The sequence below is a fragment of the Platalea leucorodia genome, assembly GCF_965183815.1.
Source record: "Platalea leucorodia genome assembly, chromosome: 4".
In the NCBI taxonomy this organism is placed as follows: domain Eukaryota; kingdom Metazoa; phylum Chordata; class Aves; order Pelecaniformes; family Threskiornithidae; genus Platalea; species Platalea leucorodia.
In genome coordinates, this window is record NC_138826.1 from 20161707 (window position 1) to 20185952 (window position 24246).

At 42.4% G+C, this 24246-nt stretch overlaps 1 protein-coding gene across 3 annotated transcripts in view; it reads left to right on the forward strand.

Moving 5' to 3' along the window:
- SLC16A12 (solute carrier family 16 member 12) overlaps nt 1-23850 on the forward strand; it is a 35866-nt gene extending 12016 nt beyond the window's left edge. The window contains exons 3-10 of one of the 3 annotated variants that reach the window (XM_082310613.1): nt 10634-10798; nt 11602-11833; nt 14015-14226; nt 16312-16415; nt 17612-17755; nt 20175-20766; nt 21896-22155; nt 23275-23850. In XM_082310613.1, coding sequence (XP_082166739.1) covers nt 14126-14226; nt 16312-16415; nt 17612-17755; nt 20175-20766; nt 21896-22155; nt 23275-23537 — 1464 coding nt within the window. In that variant the 5' untranslated portion in view covers nt 10634-10798; nt 11602-11833; nt 14015-14125 and the 3' untranslated portion in view covers nt 23538-23850. Of the gene's footprint in view, nt 1-10633; nt 10799-11601; nt 11834-13487; nt 13695-14014; nt 14227-16311; nt 16416-17611; nt 17756-20174; nt 20767-21895; nt 22156-23274 lie in introns of those variants that run through there. The other 2 variants (XM_082310614.1, XM_082310615.1) reach the window with 2 other exon arrangements.
- The last annotated feature ends 396 nt before the right edge of the window (nt 23851-24246 follow it).

Sequence of the window (24246 nt, forward strand, 5' to 3'; positions counted from 1 at the left end):
GGATGTGAAGGTGGTGACAGGCAGGATAATGTGTGAAACAAGTGGAGTGTGTTTTAGGGTGGCTGCGAAGGAGGAAAGGGAAATCAGCTGGCACTTGAGGACTGATTAAAAGTTGGTTGGGATTTTTTTTTTTCCTTCAGATGAATTTGGAAGTTTGTAGTAATTTAAAATTTACCAAATGCAACCTGCCCTAATGTGAGATGCCAGGTCAAGAAGAAAAATGATCTAACGGTGCAGGATTCGGAGCATGCAACAGAGCTTTGTTCAGGCAGACACTGCTAGCGACATCTTTCGGGTGTTTTTCAGGCTACCAATATACACAGGTGTTACTTAACTGGAAATGGAAAGTTAGTTCAGTGAGAGAGCTCTTAGCTGAGAAATAGATATTAATTTAATTTGACCTTAATTTTTGGCTATCGGTTTTAATGTGAGATCAAGATTATCCTTTTGTTATTATGGTATAGATGAATTTATGGGTGAACCAACAGTTCCCTGTAACAACTGTTCTTTGGGATACTCCATGTTACTCTTTCAGGTAATTCGGAAGGTGCAATTTAAATAATGCTATCATAATAGTTATAGTTTATTCCTTAGATGGGGTGAACTTTCACTGTAAATAGAAGATGTTCTTGAAAAAAATCACTAGGGCCTGTTCTCTTTCATGGAAAAAACTTTACCTAGAGAAGATTTGAAGGAATATCATCATCTTGTGTACCAAGATATAAACATTGTTTTCAGACATAATTTTTGTTGTCTGATCATTCTTGAGTTATTTTTTGCTTCTTTTGTCACCCATGTAATAAGCTGTTTAAAGTGAAACTGATCCCACTAAAAGGTTTATTGATAATAAGATCTAGTTAAGGGACAATTACAAGGTTGGCTGGAATAACAGGATAACAGGATAACTGTTGAGTCCTCCTTTTAAGTCTCTTGTTTTCTGGTTCCCAAGTTGACATGTGGTGAGACTTTGACCAAACAGTACTCATATGATTGTCCAATCTGAACAGCTAGCAAATGCATTTCTTCACGATGACTCCTTGACCATTAGTGTCAATAAGGATGCTGATAGAGGAGCCAGGACTACTTTTTTTTTTTTTTTAAACTTTCTCATAACTCCTATGGGAGCATGGTAGCAGGTTGAAAGCCTATACTTATTTCTACAATCTTTTCCTGAATTTGTTAGCCAGGTGTTCATTTTTATAAACTTTCTATTGCAGCAGTTCAAGATGCTGTGATAAACGGCCTGCAGTTGATCTGTAAGATCACATGAAGCAGCAGAGCCTGCATAGTTTGCTTCTGAAGTGTTTTCATTTGAGAGTTTGCTGATAGGAGTGGTTGGGTGTTGTACGGGAGATTTGGCAGGCTGGGCTGGTTCTGAGGTAAATGCTCTGCTGCTCTCAGCTGCTGTAATTAGGACTGGGTTTAATAGGAAGAAGAGATGGAGCATTTTTATTAATTCTTTTATGACAAGTTCTTAGATAAATTTCTAGGTTGTTTTTTTTTTTTTCTTAGATAGCATCAGTCTCTTTCTCTCTTTTTTCCCTTTTCAAGTCCTTTAAGATACCACCTTTTATGGGCTCTTTTATCATTGCTGTCTAACATTTAACAAGACGACTCCTTAACATCTTGTCTTACTGCTCCATATGGGCTCTTTTCCTCTTTCTTTTATAGCTATCTGCCTTTTCAGTGTAGCTGTTGAAGAGAAAAGACAAACATGATACAATCTGGGGAAAGTGGTTTCCTGTTTTTCTACGTACTGTCTCATTACTCCTAATGTAACTCAAACTTCTCTTATGTAAAATTTCTGCCCTCCCTGCTTACAGGTTAGTTTTCCTGCCAGAGGCACCCTTGCGTCCTTTGCTGCAGAGTCCTTGGTCTTGTGCTTTTTATGAGTTAGGCTAATCCCATGCTTCTTGTGGTCAGCTATTTTTCTCAAGCATTCTCTCCAATTACATCCTCTTTCCTTAAATGTGAACATAGGCATGCTTGAACACTTGCTGTAATATTCTGCTTGCTGACAGTTCTGTGTGTCTATGGAGCCAAGAAGAGGAGCTGTATGGGAACAGCAGAGAAAAAGAAAATGGAAATTAACTTTTAAAGAATTAAAATAGCCAGAAATCTGGAGAGCAAAGGTAAAATACACTTAATAGGACAGGTAGATTTTTTTTTTTTCCCCATGCTTCATTTACCAAATCAAAAACATTCTCTGTAGATAGAAATGTTCTTTAACATAAAATTGAGAAACTGTATTTTTGGGCTGCAATACTAATTAGCAGAAGTACACCCTTAAGTAACATGGAAAGTTTCTGCTGATCATTCCTGAAAATGATGTAATCAAGCAGCTGCACCAGTATTCACTCAGCAGAGGGAACTTGAGGCACTTTTTCTCAAAGCTTTTGTTGTAGTTTAACCCCAGGCAGCAACCAAGCACCGCACAGCCACTCGCTCACCCCCCCCCAGTGGGATGGGGGAGAGAATTGGAAGGGTAAAAGTGAGAGAACTCCTGGGTGGAGATAAAGACAGTTTAACAGGTAAAGCAAAAGCCATGCATGCAAGCAAAGCAAAGCAAGGAATTCATTCACTACTTCCCATTGGCAGGAAGGTGTTCAGCCATCCCCAGGAAAGCAGGGCTCCATCATGTGTAACGGTTACTTGGGAAGACAAACACCATAACTCCGAATGTCCCCCACTTCCTCCTTCTTCCTCCAGCCTTATATGCTGAGCACGACGTCCTCTGGTGTGGGATATCCCTTTGGTCAGTTGGGGTCAGCTGTCCCAGCCGTGTCCCCTCCCAACTTCTTGTGGACCGCCAGCCTGCTCGCTGGTGGGGTGGGGTGAGAAGCAGAAAAGGCCTTGACTCTGTGTAAGCACTGCTCAGCAGTAACTAAAACATCCCTGTGTTATCAACACTGTTTTCAGCACAAATCCAAAACATAGCCCCATACTAGCTACTATGAAGAAAACTAACTCTACCCCAGTCAAAACCACCACAGCTTTAAAGATTCCCTAAAAGCTAAAATAGGCTATTAAGCAAGGATCTAGTTGAAATACGGGTGGCTTGGCGAGGCTGAATGGAAGACTGAGCATGAAGAATGTGCTGATCTGCCCAAGATGTGTCGATTGTTTGTTGACTTTTCAGTGTGTCATTTCACTAAGATAAACTGTTGCTTGTGAGTAGATGCACGTTTTCATGATGTGCATGCTGTCAAATACATTCTTCCTGGTCAGAGATTTTTTTTTATAGCATGCTAAGAATTTTTCCTCTTGTCCTCCATCTGTTTCCTTATCTTTCGTTTTAGTATTTATGTTTCCTTCCCAGCTTAGCAGCTTCCCTGTTGTTATTTTCTGAAGTTTGTGTGCAATGACATATATATAAGCCTTCTTGTACAGAGATGTGTTCATTGGTATGTATCTATGGCTATATTATTTATATATAATATATTTTATATATATAATACTGTATGCTTTTTTTAATAGAGTAAATGTGATCTGTGCAATGACTTGGCAGAAATGCCTAACCCTGTAAAGCAACATTCGTCAGTAGTTGCTGTTGGAAGCCTGTTTCGGGAAACGGCAGACACCCTGGTTTTTGCCTTAAACTTTTGTCTTTCCAGTATTTAGAGATTTTTCTTCCATTCCTGCTGGGGATTATATTAATGCACCATTGTATATACAACAATTATATATTATCATTATTAAAGGGAAAATTAATAGTGGCTTTGAAATGATAGTAGGGCTATCTTAATTTTATAGAGTTCAAGGTTTCAGCTGAAAACCTCCCAAGAAAAATAACGGTCACAGTAACAGTTTGCTATTGTATGGTGTGTATTGTCCATTAGAAGAGCACGTATGGCATTAAGTATCTTAATAGCTTTGTTTCAGAACATAAGCTTGTGTGAACGAGAGGAAATAACCTGCCTTGCCTTTTCACACCTGATTAGTTTCTGCAAACAAATCTTGCATGTTGAAGGAGAAGATGATGAGTTGATGCTAACAGCAGCCCTAGAACATCAGATAAATAGAGGCAATCTTCTGGATAGCTTGTTCTGTAGGTACAGAATTTGTTTTCTAAAATAGTCATCTCCTTTCCCTTTAAAAAGCACTTGTGTAAGATTCACATCTTGAAAATTAACAGTGAAAAGTATTTTTCTGCGTGAACTGTTAAAAACCTGATAATGCTACTCAGGCTCTGAACACATCAAGAACAGGGGAAAAAGATGTCTTTGTTTAAGTGCAGTTCCTCATTTTACTAAAACCCAACCAGGAACCTCAAGGGCATTATAAACCAAATTGGTTTTGCATAACTTGAATAAGGCTTTTCCATAACTGGAAGGGCTGAAAAGATGACAACTGCGAAAGAGCTCAAAGTACAAGTACATTTTCTGTAAGTACATCACTGAGGTTTCTAGGTGAGGGCATATCAGTTTCCCATGGTTCTGCCTCTTGCTTTCTTGGCTTCCCCTCTGCCGAGGAGTGTCTGAGCGCTGGGTGGCAGTTCTCCCAGGACACCGCCGAACGGTTGCCAGCACTTCCCCAGGCTGTGACCCCCCGCCACCAGGGATGTATGCTGGAAACGGTGTCCATCTGCATTGATATCTTGTCAGAGACGAGACATAAAAGCTGGCAGCAAGCACAGCTTTTGGGTGGCCTTTGGCACTTCCAGGTGTGCGCAGGAAGACGTCTTCATAGTCTTCAGCTCCTCGGTTTTATCCAGGCACAGCTGCACTGTTGGTGTCTGAGCACTCCTGGGGCACCTGAGAACATCCTAATTTTCTCTGGAGGGATCAGAAGAGCACTTGCTTGGTATCTCCTTTGCCAGGTCATCTCCAGCTAAGCTAAGAGAGGTTGATTTTTGGATCCTTATCGCCCAAGTAGAATATGGGGTGCAGAATCTGTAAAAGGAGGAGAGAGTAGTGATTTCCACAGACCGACTGTATAATGGTCTAAGAAAAAATGTCCTATTTCCACATGTTCTATGGCAGCTTTTCAGTGGTATTCTTTCTCAGGGCAAGATTTTCCTGAAGATGGAAAAATTAATATACCAGATGTAGGAAAAGGGTCAGCTGAAGACCACTTTGAATAAAAGCCTTTTTCAACATTCCCAAACAATTGTGGTTGTATGTTAACATTTCTTTAAAGATATAATGGGATATTAATAAGTGCTTGATGATTCAGAAAATGATTGGACTGTCACATACTTAAGTTTAACTGTAAACGAGAATTGCTTGAGAAAATGTTTAGTCATCATTAACGATATGTCATAAATCTCAAATGTAATAGATAAATGCAATGTAATTATAAATCAATAAACATATAGGTAGCTCTGTACACAAACAAACAAAAAAACCTTCCACAACTGTTGCGTATCCACCATGTGTTAAAAATAATTATTAGAAATAAATATTGGAAATATTAGGAAAACATAGAAATATTAGGAAATATTAGGAAATTAGAATTCTAATTAGGAAATATTAGGAAAACATAGAAATAGTTTTAAAAATGAACGTGGGTGACCATAACCTTGCTAAGGGTGTGCATGGTCATGGGCTCAGCTCTGATTTCAGTAACAGCCGTGTACTCAAGGAAAGTAGTTGAGCCCTCTGTTGTTTTCATCACAGTGAAAAGTGAAATGGTAAGCACTGCGCTTGCTAGTTTAAAAACCTTTCAGAATGTCAATCAAAATGCACATTTCCAGGTGGGGTTAAGTAGGCTAAAGTCAAGCTTTCTGTGCAAAGATGTTTTCCTACAAAAATATTCCTTTGTATTTTTTTTACCCTCTGTAGTTAACCTGCATTATTTAAGGACTAACCTAGTCAGAAACTATGTTAAAGGGTCAAAAGGTTTCTGTTACAATTTGCTTAACCTTTTGCTGTAGACTCCTTCTGTCAGGCTGTTGTCTTTCTGTTAGCCCCATGAAATGGTTTCCAGAGAAAAGGGAAGTTCACATTACATTTTTCATCAGAGTGCTACCAACTCAGCAGACAGTAACTATTTCTGCTGGGGCTCTAGCCATGCCCTTTGGTTTAGCAATTTCTGGCATATTTGAAAAATTAAATTTCTGACATATTTGACAGTGTTGCAAAGCCATCCTTGTGGGAGGCCAGCGCAGCTCTTCCTTTTCCAGTGACATGCTTCTCAGTAGGGGAGCAACTAATGAACGTTGTGCTGTTCTACAACCTTTACTTTTTACTATCTTTTTTACGTTTCTGCTCTGAGTACTTTTGCTCTTGGGTAAAAGGGAGTTTTCTCAACTCCTGCCCCTCTTTTGCGCCACCCCACTCACCTATGCCCCTCTCTGGCACCTCCCTTCTCTACCACGTGTTTAACATCCCTTTGGTTTCCATGTTGCTTCTCCTGCTCCTACATCTATGCTCCATTCAGTCCGTCCTCTTCAACAGCCATCTCCCTCCCTCATACACACAAGCTGAAGCAAATGAAGAACATTTGCTGCTCAGCATAGTGATGGGAGTTAATAAGCTGGGCTGTCATACAATTCATCTTCTCTATCTTGATACATTTTGGATGCTGGGCAAGTTTTATTAGATATTTGTGTGATGCCTAGCATTGTGACACCTGCTCTCTGATTAGAAGTCCCAAAGTACTACCAGAATATAAATAGGTTATTAATGTTGCTCTTATTTTGTATCATAGGGAAACCTCTCCTTAAAAGTATAAAAGAGGTTAAAGATTTGCAGAGTAAACCATCCAGATTTATGCAGGGATATTATAAATAAAAAAACTAGAAAAAGTTATTACAATCTGTCTTAATATGTTTCTTGTGTTAGTGCTGTGACAGCAATTAAAAGTCAGGTTGGTTTTTGTATTTAATTTTTTTTTCTTTGCTTTGGTTCTAGTACAATTCCCTAAATGAACTTTCAGGTGAGTGGTTCTTGTTGTCAACCATTCGTAACATTGCTGGAGAGGTGCTGAATTTATGGAGATCTGAGAAGCTGAATGTGTGTCCTGCTTATATAGATACACATAATCCTCAGGCTTACTGGCTTCCACAAGGAAAATTTCAGTGGACCAACCTGCCAGTCTTCTCAGAAAAGCATAAACTTTAGTTTTATCTAGAGGCTGGACAGAGACATCTTTAAGCAGAAAAGGAAGCTGAGGATATAGAGTAGCAGCCTTAAGATGCTCAGCGGAGTTAGTTTTATTTAGGACCATAGGGTTGGAAAGGACCTCTTGGGTTGTTTTTAAACAAGTCAAAGTCATAATCATACACCTCTTGATAAATAGCCTCTGCTGAAATCAACACAAGCTGTACTTTTCCAGTTAAATAGCTGACCCAGGGTGCAGGATGGGACAGCTCTTTATTGAAGAAAATAGATTAGAAATAGCCTTTGAATCCCAAGAGCGGTACAGAATTAAGAGTCTTTACTTCCCATGTATTTAAGAACAACTTGGAATTTAGCTGCCTGCCAGACTGCTGACTGTAATGCCTACCGTGGTATGCAATTGCAGGGGGCTGGGAGCAAAAGGAGACTGAAAAAGTGCCATTTCTTGACAATCGAGTTGACAGAAGCTTCTGCAGCTGTCGGCATCTTCTGTGCTCATATCAAATGCTGCATCCCGCTAACATGTGCTCTGCTGTATTTGATGGGATGTAGGAAATGAGTTAAATGGCTAGCAAGCCTCTGGGGAGGACACTGGTCAGTGGGGAAGGGAGATCCCTGACACCGTGGAATTAGAGAGACCTGTGACAAGAAGGTAATACGGCTATTAATTGGTAATCAGTATTCTGCTAGTTTTCTGTTTTCCCTTTAACCTGCTACTTGGTTTAAGCTCATTTCTCTCCTGCAGATTGTTACAAATAAGGTCATCCCTGATCCTTCAAGACCTAAAAAATTAACTCTTTCAAAACACATTAAATATTTAATCTTATAAATTTCTTATGATCCACTGTCACATAGCACATACAATGTTTCTCTTTGTTATCTAACATTTTTCTCTCTCTCTCCCCTTCTTCTGTCCTTTGCTACTCATTCTGTGCCCTTTTTATTCTTTTTTATTCATAGTTCTTCTGGTTTTTTTTCTTTTTTTATTAAAGATGCAGCAGTCAGAGAAAAGGGAACAGAAAGCAAGAGTATTAAAGCAAGAGGTTAACATGAATGAATGTAGCAAATGACTACAAATTATTAATGCTTGGTATAATCTTAAGGTCAAGAAAAGTAAGAAAGATAGTAGAACTGTCCTAGAGCTACATGATAGGGTAAATATAGGAAAATATTAAGACTGCCCTAGAGCTAGGTGCATAGGATGGTAAATGTAGTAAATATATGCAATTCCATTACCTTTCAATCTAAGCAGTAATGAATTTTCTCCAGCTACGCTTACGCTGCTTTATACTTGTTCTTCATAAACTTAATCTGCACGAATGTTCTCAAAGTGACTTTGAAAGGTGTGTACATTGTTGTTCACAAGAAAAATAGGGTTTAAATTCATTGGTGCAAATGAACCTGTTCTGGGAGCGTGTCCTGGTGTTCTGGACACAGGGATTGTCACAAGTTTCTCAGGCCTTTTCCAACCCATCATTGCTGTGAAGGTAGCAAATGGCATGTACTGTTTATGTGTATGTAAGTATCTTACACTGATCCAGAAAGAAAATTCTAGATAAGTCTCCTTCTCATTCTTCTCTTGTGCATCTCTGTATTGTCAAACAGTTAAAAGTAAGTGTTGGATTCTGTGCTTATTTATGCTCTATATGTATTTGGGCCAGCTCCTTTGGGATAAACTGCACAAAATCCTTCCATACAGTTCTGAAAGAAATTGCAAAGGCATCTTAATGCACAGCCATTTTAATTTTGTGTAGCCAGAATAGTGCGAAGAAGCAGAAAGCAGCAGGGTGAGACCCCCAGTGTGGTCTGGGGGCTGTGTGCTCCCGCCGTGGGGCAGCTGTGATACAAACCTGACCTCATGCCTGTTGCTCTGGCTGAAGCCATATCCTTTCTACAAATGGAGCATTTTCAAAAAGCATCCAAACTCTTTGGCAGGTGAGGTAGCATTTCTTGAGATGATGGAGCTGCCCAGGTACATCAACACTGTAAATGGAGCAGCTGAACAAGGTAGCAAAAAAGCAACCCTCCGGGCCCCAGACAGGCTGGTGTTACTGTACCTGCTATTCCTCTGTCCTTTGTCACACAAATGCTTTGTATCTTCACTTCACGCTGTTGCGATATTGTTATTGAATTAATTTGTTTAAAGAAGAAAATCTTTACAGTGGAAGGAGGGGCAGATGGAGGGGGCAGCGAGTGCTTTGCTGGCTGCATGCCGTGTTTTAAAAGGTCAGTCGCTGTGCTGGCCAGTTGCTAGGCTGCCGTGGATTTCTGTGCTTCTTTCTCCAGCAAAAGGGACCTCGTGATGAGGTGCAAGGTTATAGTACTGCCTTTTTAGTAACCTCACCCACTCCTTTCTGCTGGCTGAGCAGACTGAGTAAGGGAGATGCTCTCAGGAGCTATTTTCTTTCCAGAGTTTTCAAAAACAGCTGCTGAAATAACTGATAGGTTATTTATCCTGCCAAATTAAACCTAATGTACTAACTTGGGGAACAGAGTTACTGTTTAGTGAACTGTCAGGGCATGCTGGGTAACTGAGGCTTTCTTAGGGATCAGCAGAATTTGTCACTACCTTCACCCAACTTACATCATCTTTGAACTCATGGCAAAGCACATTTACTTAATGCTTGACTGAAAATTATCTAGCAAATGTTACAACGTGCAGAGCTCTTTCATGAGCTTTTCTTTTAACCTTGCTTTCCTTTAGCCATCTCAAGTAGCAGGAACTTTTATGCACGTCTGAGATATAATAGCAACCAGCACTGCCAGTGGGCATCAGGCCTCACAGTGCTAAAGGTGGAGCAGATATGCAATAAGAGTCTTACCCTGCACCAGAAAGGTTAAGAAAAAGATGCAACATGAGAGCAAACCAAGGTAGGGCTGAGAAGCGGAGGACATGATTGCTCAGACAAAGTATGTGCTTTCTGCCTGTTCGACTTCATTTGCAGAGTCCACATCCATGATATGGATAATTAAAAAACAGCACCAGGGTGTAAGCAAATGAAGTTTTCTAACCTCAGAATAAAATCGCCAGGATGCTGTAATAAGTGTTTATTAGACATGTGCAGCAACAAGAAAGGTAATTATTTAATTTACCTATTAGTTAAGTGGCTATGACAGGGATAGTACTCCCTGAAGTGAGCGTGAAGTCAGAGAGATGAGGTTTGTACTGATCCTACTATGGGGACGTTGGGTGGCCTATTTCTATGTTGGCCAGGCATTTCTCAATATGGCTGTTTTCGATTGCTGGTAACCTCATTAAATGTTTGCCGTTCATGTGTACATTGGCAGGCAAGGTTCTGTGAAAATAACAGCAAGTGATCACGTAATCAAATCTATGTTTGCTTAGCCTAATATGTCATCAAATTCTTCCCAAGTACATTAATGTACAGCTAAAATGCTAACTAGGGTGTCAGACCCTATCTGAAGCTTGCCTGGGAAGTTGGGCTAGAGATCTAGGCTGAGGTCCTGACACCCAGCCATTGCTGTACGCGCATTAAAATCAGTTAGGGCTCTGTATGTGGAGACTGTTAACTCCTCTGAAAGATTTTTGTGTATATTTCTGCTTATTCAAGGGTTACTGTTATCCCTTCTGGCATTCCTGGAAATTTCTCCTCCACCCTTAGTAACCTGAACTTGAAATGAAATCTTCATTCTTCCAGAAGGGACAGTGAAAGATACTGCTCAGATCCAAAATAAGAAGGCCTGCCTTGCCAAGACTCTGAAAAAGTGCTGCAGAGGTACGTCTGAATTGCTCAGGATCTCTCTGTGATGTATTATGTGCTTATACAAACTCCACCGAACAGCATTACTTGTGATTGCCAGGAAACCCTTGAGCAAAATAATTTGAACTTTATCAGTGCCCTGTTAATTCAGGTGGCTGTCAGGGGTTCTTATGGGCTATTCAATCATCCAGGCAGTTGAACATAACATATTAAATTTGCAATAATACAATAAATCCACCTTTGAGGCCCTTAGTGTTAGATACAAAGTGTGGTGGCCACATGGCTTAAAGCACTGGTACTTGCTCTGCTTGTTCACATGAATTTGGCAGGATAATGTAATGGGAGACTTTATTGCCAAATAGGGGTATAATCTCTCTGTGCCGCTCTGGCTTCGTGCCAGATTGGATATCAACTTTTTTTGTGGCTAGGTTAGACACAGACACCCACAAAAGTGTTGAATTTTGTTTTCCATCTAAGTAGACACGGATGTGGTGGTGGTGGTTTCATAGAATCATAGAACGGTTTGGGTTGGTAGGGACCTTAAAGATCATCTAATTCCAACCCCTCCTGCCATGGGCAGAGATACCTTTCACTAGACCAGGTTGCTCAAAGGCCCATCCAATCCGGCCTTGAACACTTCCAGGGATGGGACATCCACACCTTCTCTGGGCAACCTGTTCCAGTGCCTCACCACCCTTACAGTGAAGAATTTCTTCCTTATATCTAATCTGAATCTACCCTCTTTCAGCTTAGAGCCATTACCCCTTGTCCTATCACTACACTCCCTGATAAAGAGTCCCTCTGCATCTTTCCTCTAGGCCCCCTTTAAGTACTGGAAGGCTGCTATAAGATCTCCACGGGGCCTTCTCTTCTCCAGGATGGACAACGCCAACTCTCAGCGTGTCTTCGTAGGAGAGGTGCTCCAGCCCTCTGATCATCTTTGTGGCCCTCCTCTGGACTCACTCCAACAGGTCCATGTCCTTCTTCTATCAGGGGCCCCAGAGCTGAATGCAGTACTGCAGATGGAGTCTCACAATAGTGGAGTAGAGGGTGAGAATCACCTCCCTTGACCTGCTGGTCACGCTTCTTTTGATGCAGCCCAGGATACGGTTGGCTTTCTGGGCTGCAAGCGCACGTTGCCGGGTCATGTTGAGCTTCTTAGCAACCAATACCTCCCTCAGGGCTGCTCTCAATCCATTCTCTGCCCAGCCTGTATTTGTGCTTGGAATTGCCCTGACCCATGTGCAGGACCTTGCACTTGGCCACGTTGAACTTCACGAGGTTCACACGGGCCTACCTGTCCAGCCTGTTAAGGTTCCTCTGGATGGCACTCCTACCTTCCAGTGTGTTGACCCCACCACACAGCTTGGTGTCATCAGCAAACTTGCTGAGGGTGCACTCAATCCCCCTATTCATGTCACCGACAAAGATGTTAAACAGTGCCGGTCCCAATACCGACCCCTGCGGAATACTGCTCGTCACTCTGCTTGGACATCAAGCCATTGACTGCAACTCTTTGAGTGCGACCATCCAGTCAATTCCTTATCCACCAAGTGGTTCATCCATCAAATCCACATCTCTCCAATTTAGAGACAAGGATGTCATGCAGGACAGTGTCAAATGCTTTGCACAAGTCCAGGTAGATGATGTTAGTTGCTCTTCTCTTCTCCACTAATGCTGTTATCCCATCGTAGAAGGCCACCAAATTTGTCAGGCACAGTTTAGCCTTAGTGAAGCCATGTTGGCTGTCACCAGTCACCTCCTTATTTTCCACATGCCTTAGCATAGCTTCCAGGAGGATGTGCTCCGTGATCTTGCTGAGCACAGAGGTGAGGCTGACTGGCCTGTAGTTCCCCGCATCTTCCTTTTTTCCCTTTTTAAAAATGGGCATAATGTTTCCCCTTTTCCAGTCAGTGGGAACTTCACCAAACTGCCACAACTTCTCAAATATGATGGATAGTGGCTTAGCAACTTTATCCACCAGTGCCCTCAGGACCCACAGATGCATCTCATCAGGTCCCATGGACTTGTGCACTTTCACATTCCTTAGATGGTCTCGAACCTGATCTTCTCCTACAGTGCATAGTTCTTCATTCTCCCAGTCCCTGTCTTTGCCTTCTAAGACTTGGGCAGTGTGGCTTGAGCACTTGCCAGTGAAGACTGAGGCAAAAAAGTCGTTGAGTACCTCAGTCCTCTCCGTATCCCAGGTAACCAGGTCTCCCATTTCCTTCCGGAGAGGGCCTGCATTTTCTCTAGCCTTGCTTTTATCAGTGACATACCTATAGAGCTTTTCTTGTTGCCCTTGACATCACTGGCCAGATTTAATTCTATCAGGGCTTTAGCTTTCCTAAGCTGATCCCTGGCTGCTTAGACAATTTCTTTGTATTCCTCCCAGGCTACCTGTCCTTGCTTCCACCCTCTGTAGGCTTCCTTTTTGAATGTGAGTTTGTCCAGGAGCTCCTTGTTCATCCATGCAGGCCTCCTGGCATTTTTGCCTGACTCCCTCTTTGTTGGGATACATCACTCCTGAGCTTGGAGGAGGAGATCCTTGAATATTAACCAGCTTTCTTGGGCCTCTTCCCTCCAGGGCTTTATTCCATGGTACTCTACCAAGCAGATCCCTGAAGAGGCCAAAGTCTGCTCTCCTGAAGTCCAGGGCAGTGAGCTTGCTGTGCACCCTCCTCAGTGCTCTAAGGATCTTGAACTCCACCATTTCATGTCACTGCAATCAGATGTGCTCTGATTTTGCAGCAAGTATTCCCTTTTCATACAAAGGTGAAAACTGTATTCCCACAAATGAAAATTTTGCACTAAATTGTGTACAAGGAAGAATAGCTGCTTTGAGTGGAGACTGCAATTGAAAATACAATTCAGGCCCGGGACTGGTGTGAGTGGGGAGAGCCCACTGAAGGTAAATGGCCTGCAGTGACTGGCACCAGTAAAGTATGTGACTTAGATGTATGTGCTGTGACATTTGTGGGGGAAAAGGGTATCGTGCTAGGATGTAACTGCTGGGCAAATTACCCTGAAATAAATGATACCAGACACAGGGCCAAACTCTGATGGCATTCTTGCTTCCAACAAATTTTCATAAACTGCATTTGAAAGAAAACCCTCGCTTTTATGCAGTAAAGCCAAAGCAGTATGTCCTAGCCCAGCTGTGCAGGTTACAGTGCATGTGATATACCCTGATTCCCTCTCTGCTTGTTTTTTCTCTCTCTCTCCCTTCAGATGGCCAGTAACCCATGTGCCAGGCAGCCCCAGCCGGCACTCGCCGAGCCAGCCGGAGTCGGCCCCTGCCACTGAGGTGGGAAGGAGGGAGGAATCGCCCCAGCCTGCGCCATGGCCTCGGCCCGGCACGCCGGCCCTCCCGACGGAGGCTGGGGGTGGATGATCGTTGCTGGCTGCTTCCTTGTCACTATCTGTACCAGGGCCGTGACGAGGTAAAGGAGCTGCTGCTTGTCCTTCTGACCCGGTTGCGGCCTTACCCCTTTTTTTACCCCCTTAGGAAGAGGATTTGTGATGTCCCCTGGTGTCCCACAGCTGCAGTGGTTATTCTGGCTAGCTACAAACCTCTCTCTTGCTACAGTTTTAAAGGCTTCCGGAAATCCCTAAGGCTGTGGGGACGGCTGAGGGATTATGAGCTGTCTGGTTTTAGTCTCGCCTCTTCTGACAGCTGCTCTATCTCTCAACACCCTCTCTTTGATTTTTTTTTCAGAATCAAAGCCTCGGGCAGGCAGCATTATTTCAGGCTGTGTGGTTTGGTCGGGGAGGGAGGAATCATGTAGGGTCTCTTCGGGTGTGCTGTGTCCCTCTGACCCCACAGCCATGCTCATTTTTGCTAGTCCCAGTGGATTTGCTTGGCTCCTGTGTCTATCTGAGAAATCTGTAAATACCCGCTTCTCCTGCTGCAAGCATTTCGGGTGCTATCCTGCTTGAGAAGGTCCGTGCCCTAGAGAGGAGGCCCCTCTCTATACCCTTCTGGTATCCAAAATATGCAGAACATATTTTCTCAAAAATACTTCTCAAAAATAGAAAGAACAGGAATAGACTGCTGCCTTGCATAAACATAATGTATACATCTGGGGTGAGATGGCTTCCACAGCTGCTGTTGGGTGACTTTGATGTCAGCTGGAGACAGAGGAGCCTGGTGTGTGTGAACATGGACATTTAAGCTATATTAAGCAGAGAGATGGGCACACTAGTAAGTGAGGAACACTGAGACAGTGTCTTGTTGGACAGTCAGTATAATGTAAATACAGTGATTCCTACCTAAATTTTACATTTCCTTTAAAATAAAGCTGCTAGGTTTAGGGATCTAAAGTCTAGGTTCTTGGTGTCAACAGCATAAAAGGGGCATGGAAATGTTGACACAGTGTTAGTTTATGTATGCAAATGTACCAATTCCGCAATAACAGTAGAGATTTCCTAGTGGATTTAATTCCTTTTTCACGTGTGAAATGCCTAACATCCAAGAAATCATCCAATGGCTGGCATACATCTGGAGTACATACAAGAATGAAGTATGTGCAAGAAAAAAGCTGAAGAAAGTGGTTGTTTGTTGATTTGCAGGAGGAAAAAAAAAGAGAGGGGGAAAAGGGACCTCTTGCTGATCCAGAAACCAGAATGAAACTATGCAGCTTTTTAATCCGTTCCCCTGCAGAGAGAGGTAGAACAGTAACACTTGTTAACCAGAGCAAAGTAGCCTCTCCTAGAAGCGTTTTAATAAACTGTTGGAAGGTCCATGGGCTCCTGCTGTGTTTTGATTCTCTGTTCATGAGTTGTTGTTTTTTCACTTGCTTTGCACTTGTGCATCCATGAACACATAGCTATAGGTGGTGGTGGCTCTATAGGTGCTACGCTGGCCCTGCCCTGCCAGCTTGTGCAGATGTGAATGCCACCATTAGTGAGCAACCAGGTCAGTGAAGAACTGAGGAGCTGGGGCTTTGCGTACCAGGGAAGCAACATGAGGATGTGGGCTATAAATAGCTGGTGATAATTACAACTTCAGTTTCATTTCATTTAAAAATAATACGAGTTATAAAAATCTAGCAGCAGATACTACAGTGAGAAACATGTGGTATTATAATGTTCATAATCTCTCTGGAGTAATTATCTGGCTGAATTAAGTTCTACATCAGCCGAATTGTCTAAATCCACTGTTGGGATAACAGTTGGACACCAGTTTGTGATTCAGTTGTTGCCAGTGCAAAGCAACTATTCTCCTCTGGTTGAATCACCCTAGCCTAGGTGCCTTACATAGAGTACTGTTGGAATTATTCAACTTGCACACATCATTTCATGTCTTGTCCCTCATTAAGATAGCCCTTCGTTTCCAATATCCCTTAGAAACTGTTTAAAAATTTCTCCATTTCGTTGGGATTTAGGCAAACCACAGATTTGATTTTCCTGGGAGCTGGAGAGGACCTTCAAGTAGGTACTCTTTACACCTGAAGAGCAAGACCGGTGTTTTCTGTGACGCAAATATCCCACGTTCAACAGATTGGTGTTCATGTTTTCTTTCCTAGGTGCATCTCCATTTTTTTTGTGGAGTTCCAGGCATACTTTGGGCAGGATTATGCCAGAACGGCTTGGATCCACTCCATTGTTGACTGTGCTACAATGCTCTGTGGTGTGTATTACCCTTTTAAGACTAATGTGGCTGCTTTTTCTTCAGCTCCATCTGGTTTTAGCATGTTCACAAGTTGGTGGAGTCAGCTGGGAAAGATAGATACTGTGGGCTCTCTGGGGTATGGTATATCCAAGCTGCTTCCTGCAGCATAGTTGTGCAGGAAGGGAGTGTCTTCATACTATAGAAAAGAAGCAGAACTTTGTTTTGTCAAATGAGCTAAGTTTTCAGAAACGTACTTTTATTGAGGTCTAGTGGGACAAGTTGTGTTTGAGAGCTACTAACTGAGCACTTTTTTCTTTTGCGTTTTGATTGGAATCATATTTGAGACTTAGCACAGGATGTACATCTTACCTTCAGATCAAGTCACGGTCATCAAATAGTCTTTTCCCTTAAAAGAAAATTCAGTGTTACTAAAAATGACATGCATCAATGCAGCAGTTGTACCAAATTTCTCATGGGTTTACTTTAAAACTGTACAGCTAGGTGAAAATCCATGTCCTAATCCTGTGGAAAAGGGTTAATCCATGAGAACTGCTATGAAGCCACAGGGACACAGCTAGAATGAGACATAAGAACTCTCCTGTGTCAGCCAGGTTATACCTTGGGGAAAAAAAGAGAAATAAGGATAGCCTTGCCCTGGCATTGCAGGTAGCGGCGAGGAAGAGGGCTGGTGATGATGCCCCATGGTAGAGGGAGGGTGATCTGGGAGCCATCAATGTTGGAGAAGTGCAGGAGAGGGGTAGCAGCCCTGGAGATGGGCCAAAAGATGTGAGACCTCTCCTGTTTGGGTCTGACGCAGAGCTCACAAGGCCAGGGAGGAGTGAGGAAGGACGCCTGAAGTTACTGAGGGTTGAAGTGCAAATTCCAGGTGGAGGAAGGCCTCAGTGTTGTAAGCGTGGAGCAATGAGCAGTGTGGGCTGTCGCTGTGGCCCCTCATAATGACTTTGATCTACTAAAATGGCTGCTGAGAAAGCTACTGTAAATTTCAGTTTTATCCTGACTTTCAGGAAAATGATTTTTAGAAGTATTTTGGTGCTCACACCATTGTGCTAGAGGGGACGTTGGAAGACCACTCTGTGTAGCTGTGATCACCATTTTCTCCTGCTTGCCTACTGCTGCTTTTCCTTGATGACTGTTGCAACAAACTGTGTGTGAGGACCTGCCATTAACTACCAGCTTTATTTGTTTCTTTGAAGCCCCACTTGGGAGTTTAATCAGTAATCATGTATCCTGCCAAGTTGGTATAATGGTAGGAGGCCTGCTTGCATCTACTGGACTAATTTTGGGTTCGTTTGCCACCAGCCTGGAACATCTCTACTTATCATTAGGAGTCTTTACAGGTAGGAGGCATTCAGCTCCTTTGTTCCTGCCAGGAAAATAACACAGGAATGTTAAAAATGATGGTCCTTCCTTTCAAGAGGAGTGATCTCTTCTCCATGTTGTATTGCCACCGCACTGGTCAATAGAGATCCTCAGACCTGTTCCCTTCATTGTAAAAGAGAGGCTTTGGCTGGCCTTGTGAGGGCTTCAGCACTCAGTGAGTCTCATACAGCCCAGATGCAGCACACTGCAAAAGCAACCCTTTAACTTCTGTTAGAGAGAGGACTATGGATAAAGTTCTGAAATTATGGGAGGTGAGGAAGGACTCCTGTTGCAGGTAATACCCAAAATGTTTCCTTTTTTGCCTGTGATTTGGGAGGAGTTTGTTACGGTAGGACTTCTAGACTGCCCCAAAATATTTGCATATTTAAAAAAAAAAAAAAAATTAAATAAAAACAAAAGAGCAAGTGGGCAAAGGACCACTGGGTGAACACCTGGTACCTCACCTGTGCACCTTATTTTTCTGCATTCCATTCCATTTAAAAAGCAAACAAATTGCTGGTTGGTAGTGTTGCTGTAGCAGCTCCTCCATTTGCATTCAAGTATGGTGATAACAAATATCTTTGCTCTGTCCTATCTCCCTATGTTTGCTGTGCACAGAGGAACTTGAGATGTGCCCATGGTCACACTGACATTCCTTCCTCGTTAATGCTGACCTGGTAGCCACGGTAATATAAGCCCTTGTACTTGGTTCCCTGCTGTTTAGTAACAAGTTGGTGGAATTACTGCAGTTCACATGCTGCCAACAGCTTATTTGTTTAAAAAAAAAAATAAAATCCTTATTGTAGTGCATGCCACTCCTGTATTACAATGTTAATCTTTGACAAATGTGTTCATAACAAATAAAAAGGCTCCTTGTAACTTGAGGGACTTTGCCATGCTAATGCCACTGAGGCTTCCTTAGCGCCGTGAATACTGAGGTGGAAAAGCAGTTGCACTTTGTACATGGAGTTGTAAAGAGCCAATTCTACAAGCAGTGAGCTTCTAGTCTGTGGGGACTGATTAATGGAGAGGTGAACTGTTGGTAAAAGCTAGAGGTGGTCCCCCCACCCAGAGAGGAGGTGGGAGCATAACTGGCGAAGGTCTAAAGCCATAAAAGCTGCAGGACTTGAAACTGTGAGGAGTGAAGCAGAGGTGAGATGGGGGAGTGGCAATAAGTAGTAGAGTTTCTTCTAAGAGGTATGAAAATGTTTTCAGCCCCAAACTTTGCATTTCCACTTTTCACAGGACATGTATTGGCTTTTTTTGGGACCTATTTCCCCCTGCCAACTCACTAAAAAATAAATGGTGTGTATGCCAAATAGAGTATGATTTTCACAGCTCTCGAGTGATGATGTCTAGCTCAGGGCTGCTCCTCCAACTCTGCTGTCCACACAGGTCCAACCCCAGCTCTCTGCCCTGCTCCTCCCCTCACCTCCTGAGGGGTGCCAAAGCGGGCACCCGCCACCCAGAGTCCCTCTAATCCACTTATCCCATCCTGGCAGGCTTAGTGCCCGCCCGGCACAGTGTAGCCTTTGAGGAGGACGTAGCAAGCTGGTTTCGGCGCCGGGTCATTGTCTCCTCTATTGGCAAGTTCTGCCAAAGGCAGTGAGGACCATTTTACCCTCAATGCAGGACATGCTCCAAAAACCTAGTCAGGAACTCATTTCTGCAGCTGATTCAGAACTATGTTTTAGTGTTAGGGCAAGCATTTGATGATTAAAATCTGCTCTCTGGTTCTGCAGCAGAGACCACAATCTTTTTCCCGGTCCAAGAGATGGATCTTATTTGTTTACTAAATTGGACATGGCTTTGTTTTCTGAGGCTTTTCCCCCCTCTTTACTTGTAGGCAGGGATTTAATGGTTAGGACTCCAACCAGCTGCTGTGTAGAGTTTATTTAGCTGACAAAAAAGGTTTATTGTAGAATATTAGTAGCAGAGACAGACTCTGTACTGCTTTTCAGAGACCTGAAAATTAACATTCAGGGTTGCAACAGACTGAAACACAAAGTGGTGCCTCATCAGGACAGTGTGCCCAGTGCCAGCATCTGCACAGACCCTGGGGCAAGACCTCATCCTGCATCCAGGAGAAGCTGACACACTATTTCTCTGATGCTTATTGATCGTCCTTGTTCTTGTTAAGTGAACCCCATCACTTCTTTCTGAGCCTTGTTATCATGGATTAATGATGATCTGTTAGGTTTGTCAAGTCAGTGACCCTGACAGTGGAAGAAAGGAGTCATCCTGGTTTCTCTTCACACTGTGACTGAGCTGTGTGATACAGAATCAGAAAAATTCCTATTCATTTGTGCTAATGAAAGTAGGTTATGTGGTTTAATTTAATGTATTCCATATGTCATGCTCAGTATTAAGCCATCTGCACTGTGCTTTCTCTTCTAGGACTTGGGTTTGCACTCTGTTATTCTCCAGCCATCGCAATGGTGGGCAAATATTTCAACAAAAAGAAAGCGCTGGCATATGGAATAGCCATGTCAGGAAGTGGAATCGGTACCTTCATCCTGGCCCCCGTGGTCCAGCTCTTAATCGAGCAGTTTTCCTGGCGTGGAGCTTTACTCATCCTGGGAGGTTTTGTTTTAAACCTCTGTGTCTGTGGTGCCTTGATGCGGCCTATTGCTCTTAAAGAGGACCGTAAAACTGCTCCTGAGTTTCTTGAACAGGATTATGTCCCTGAAGCACAGAAACGAGACTTAAAGCGAATGTCCATCTGTTCACCTTTAATCAAAGCATGGTCTCATGAATGTTTATGCTACTGTTCATGGAAGGAATATGACTTTTTACTGATGCCAGACTTCATGGTGCTGGCAGTGTCGGTTTTATTTATGGCATATGGCTGTAGCCCTCTTTTTGTCTACCTAGTGCCTTATGCTTTGAGCGTTGGAGTGACTCATCACCAGGCTGCCTTCCTCATGTCCATACTTGGTGTCATAGACATCATTGGTAATATCACCTTTGGATGGCTAACAGACAGAAGGTAATAGCTTATGGCTAAGCAAGTGTAAGCGTTAGCTGGTGAGAGGCTGGATGCAAGTGAGGTGTAATACATATAAAAGTTAACATTATGGACTTTTTCTGTAGGATGTGTAACTTTTCAAAAAAAAAAAAAAAAAGAAAAAACCAAAAAACAGTCTAACCTTCAGAAATGCTTACTATTTAATGTTTTTGTCTCTTCTGAGTTTGTTCAATTCTGCTGATTTAATTTCTTTTTTTTTTTCCTGAAGAAATGATGTGTTTGTGCAAAGCTCTTGCATTTGGCAGTGGAAATGTAACCCCCTGCCTGAGGTACGTTGAGTGTGATCCTCTGTACCTATTTCCTAGAGGATCTCACTCTACTTCCTCTGCTTTCCATCTCTTTTGTGCTGCTGGGGAGGCACAGAATTCATGGAAAAGGGTCAGGGGTCTGGCCTAACACTGTCAGGCATATACTCAGAAGAAATGACCTAAAATTGTTACACATTTTTCATTATATGAGAACTCACCATGCTTTGCTAATTCAGCTCACTCCAAACATCTGTGTGCAGCATCTGTAACATCAGTAGAGACTGGCTAAATTAAGAAGGATTTTGATTCTAAAGGACACATTCCTTGTGCATATTCAATCTGTGGGAAAAATCAATCATTGGTTTTGCGGGGCAGGGAGAAAGGGAATTGCCATCTCACTTAGCTCACACAAACTCCAGTGTTTAAGGGCTGATGTGAAGAATGACAGCTAAGAGAGCTATAATGTAATATTTTTTGCATAATACTGGGAGCACCTTGCTGAGCTGGGATGTAAAGCCTGATGGAATACTGCTTTGAACATTGAAAATTCAGAGGGCTGCGAAATCTTGGCAGCAGAGTGGCTCCCCTCACTAGGGGCAGCCCAAAGAACACGACAGGCAGCATGGGCTGCTGCTTACCAGATGTTTCTGCAGCTGCTGGTGGGCAGCTTTCCCTACCTGGGCTCATCAGTGTTGAGCTTTTCATCTTGAAGACTGAGTAAGAAAATGGACGTAAATTTGAGCTATGTAAAAGAGAGAGAGAGACTGAAGTGCTGCATGCCAGGTCATACGAACTGAGATGCTGTGTGCAGTGATAATCTTTTTCTGTTTTGAAATTTGCAGGTGTCTGAAGAAGCATCGTCACTTTTGCTACCTCTTTGCTGTGGGAATGGATGGCCTCTGTTGTCTTTTCCTGCCAGTTCTCCAAAACTTCCCCTTGCTTGTGCCTTTCTCGTTTACCTTTGGCTACTTCGATGGAGCCTATGTAACGCTGATCCCTGTCGTGACGGCAGATGTAGTGGGAACTTCTTCCTTATCAGCAGCACTGGGTGTCGTGTGTTTTCTGCATGCCATACCATATCTAGTGAGCCCGCCTGTTGCAGGTCAGTTCACAAATTACTTTCCTATAATCTTAACACTACTTCAGATTTACCTATCAGTGTGATGTGGAAGGAGAGCAAATGCACACTGCATGTGGAGGTAGCCCCTGGGCAGGGAAATAGCATACCTAGACCATCAGAAGACTCTAAATCCCACTTAAGCCCTGTCTTGATGGGATGATTTCTACATATAGAATGACTTGAAATTTAAAAAAGAAAACAGTATGGAACAGGGCTTCTAAGAGCTGTTACATCACTGCTTCATGTAGTTGAGAAATTGTGTAAGTAGAAGGAACGAGAGATTTCAGTGTGAAACTACATTATTTTGAAAATGTAATATAAAGAGAGTTTCATTCCAAGGATTTTTTTTTTGTGTATGAAGGACTTGATCTTTTCATCTCCAGACTGCCTGGAACAGGTGGGTGAGACAGCTGTTACTACTGTTTGGTCACAGGCTCATCACTGTAATATCGAACCATCATTTTCCCCATTGGTTCCATCACAGTGAAGTAAGGATGAGAGCTGTACTCCTATTATTCTTTAGAAAGAACTTTGAATATTGTGGAAGGACAGAGATCTTTTTTCAAACAGCCATGTGTATATATATGTCTTGCATATTTTGTCTGCTGTTCACATCAATTCCCAATTAACCTCTGCTCCTGCAGCTTTTAATTTAATTTTCCATAGCAAAAAAATATGGCAAAATGGAATTAAGTCATCAGTCTAGGGCATAGCTCACTAGATGTTTCTGTATGAGGATCTCATGCACACAATATTTAATCCCAGGGCTCTCTAAGCATGTCTAAATGACTATAATGACTGCCAGTTAAATCCATGCAATTGAAAGATGTTTATTTAGTATTGTGGTGATGACTGCTGTGCCTTTTCTCATGGGTTTGACCTCTAAACAAAAGCCCATAAAAATCTTATCTGCCTGCTGAGGACAAATCCCTCTCTGCCCCAGGAGGTAAAAGTATAGTGACGGTGATGTAAACCCATACTGTTTGATTGTATTTGTATCTGATAACTCCAGAAGTTTATAAAACTCCTGTTGATCACAGGACTTGTAAATGATGAGAATTTTGGTGGGCGTTTAAAAACCCATGACTTGTTTTCCTACAGGTTGGCTTGTGGACACAACTGGCAGCTATACTGCATCATTCCTCCTGTGTGGATTTTCTATGATATTTAGTTCAACGTTATTGTGCTTTGCAAGACTAGCAAAGAAAATCAAAAGAACACATTTGCGGTCACTCACCAATGATACTGGCACCAAACAGCACATCTGGACAAATGGAGCAATAGCTTATTCTGTCACAGCAGAATTAGACCAAAAGGATGCTGAATTTTTGGCTGTGGATACAAACAGCTACAGCAACAGATGACAAGCACCGTCAGGATTCAGCACTGCACAGCCGTGACTGAGATGGAGGTGGCTCCGTAGTGTTATGCTGTTGAAGACATTACTCCTGTGAAAAAAGGCATCTCTCAATTAGATTTTTCTGTCGTGTTTTAGTTGGCTAAAAATCTACATACAGCAACAGTAATACCAAGTTAATGTAGTAACAGAAGAAAGCTAGACTGAAAATAGAGTTCATAGATACCAATGCTCACAGATTTATTTGAAATGCAACATGTTGACTCCACAAGTAATCTCAAAAATAATAATTGGCTATAATCAAAAGAAAACTATAAAGTCATCAGTCACCAAAACTTAGCAATAAAGTTTAAATTATTTCAAAAACAGTGTTAATGAAATAAGCTTTTTGGTGGTCTGGTCTATTATGTTTCAATGGACTAATCGCACACACCACCAAAACACCTCCACATTTATCAGTCTGCATTAAACTCTTTGCAAATAACGGTTTCAAATGCCAAAGCCTTTTTTTTTTGGTTTTTTTTTTTTTTTAGAAAATCTGGCAGGAAACTGTGACTTATGCTGAAAGTGTCACTGGAGCAGCTTTAATTTTTACAGTGTGCCTGAGTTTTGTACATAAGTTGCAATTGAATTTCAAATATGTTTTTAGGCCTGCTTTCCCAAGCCCCCTACAGCAAGATTTTGAGGTGGTTGCTGCTTTTTTTTCTGGATATCTT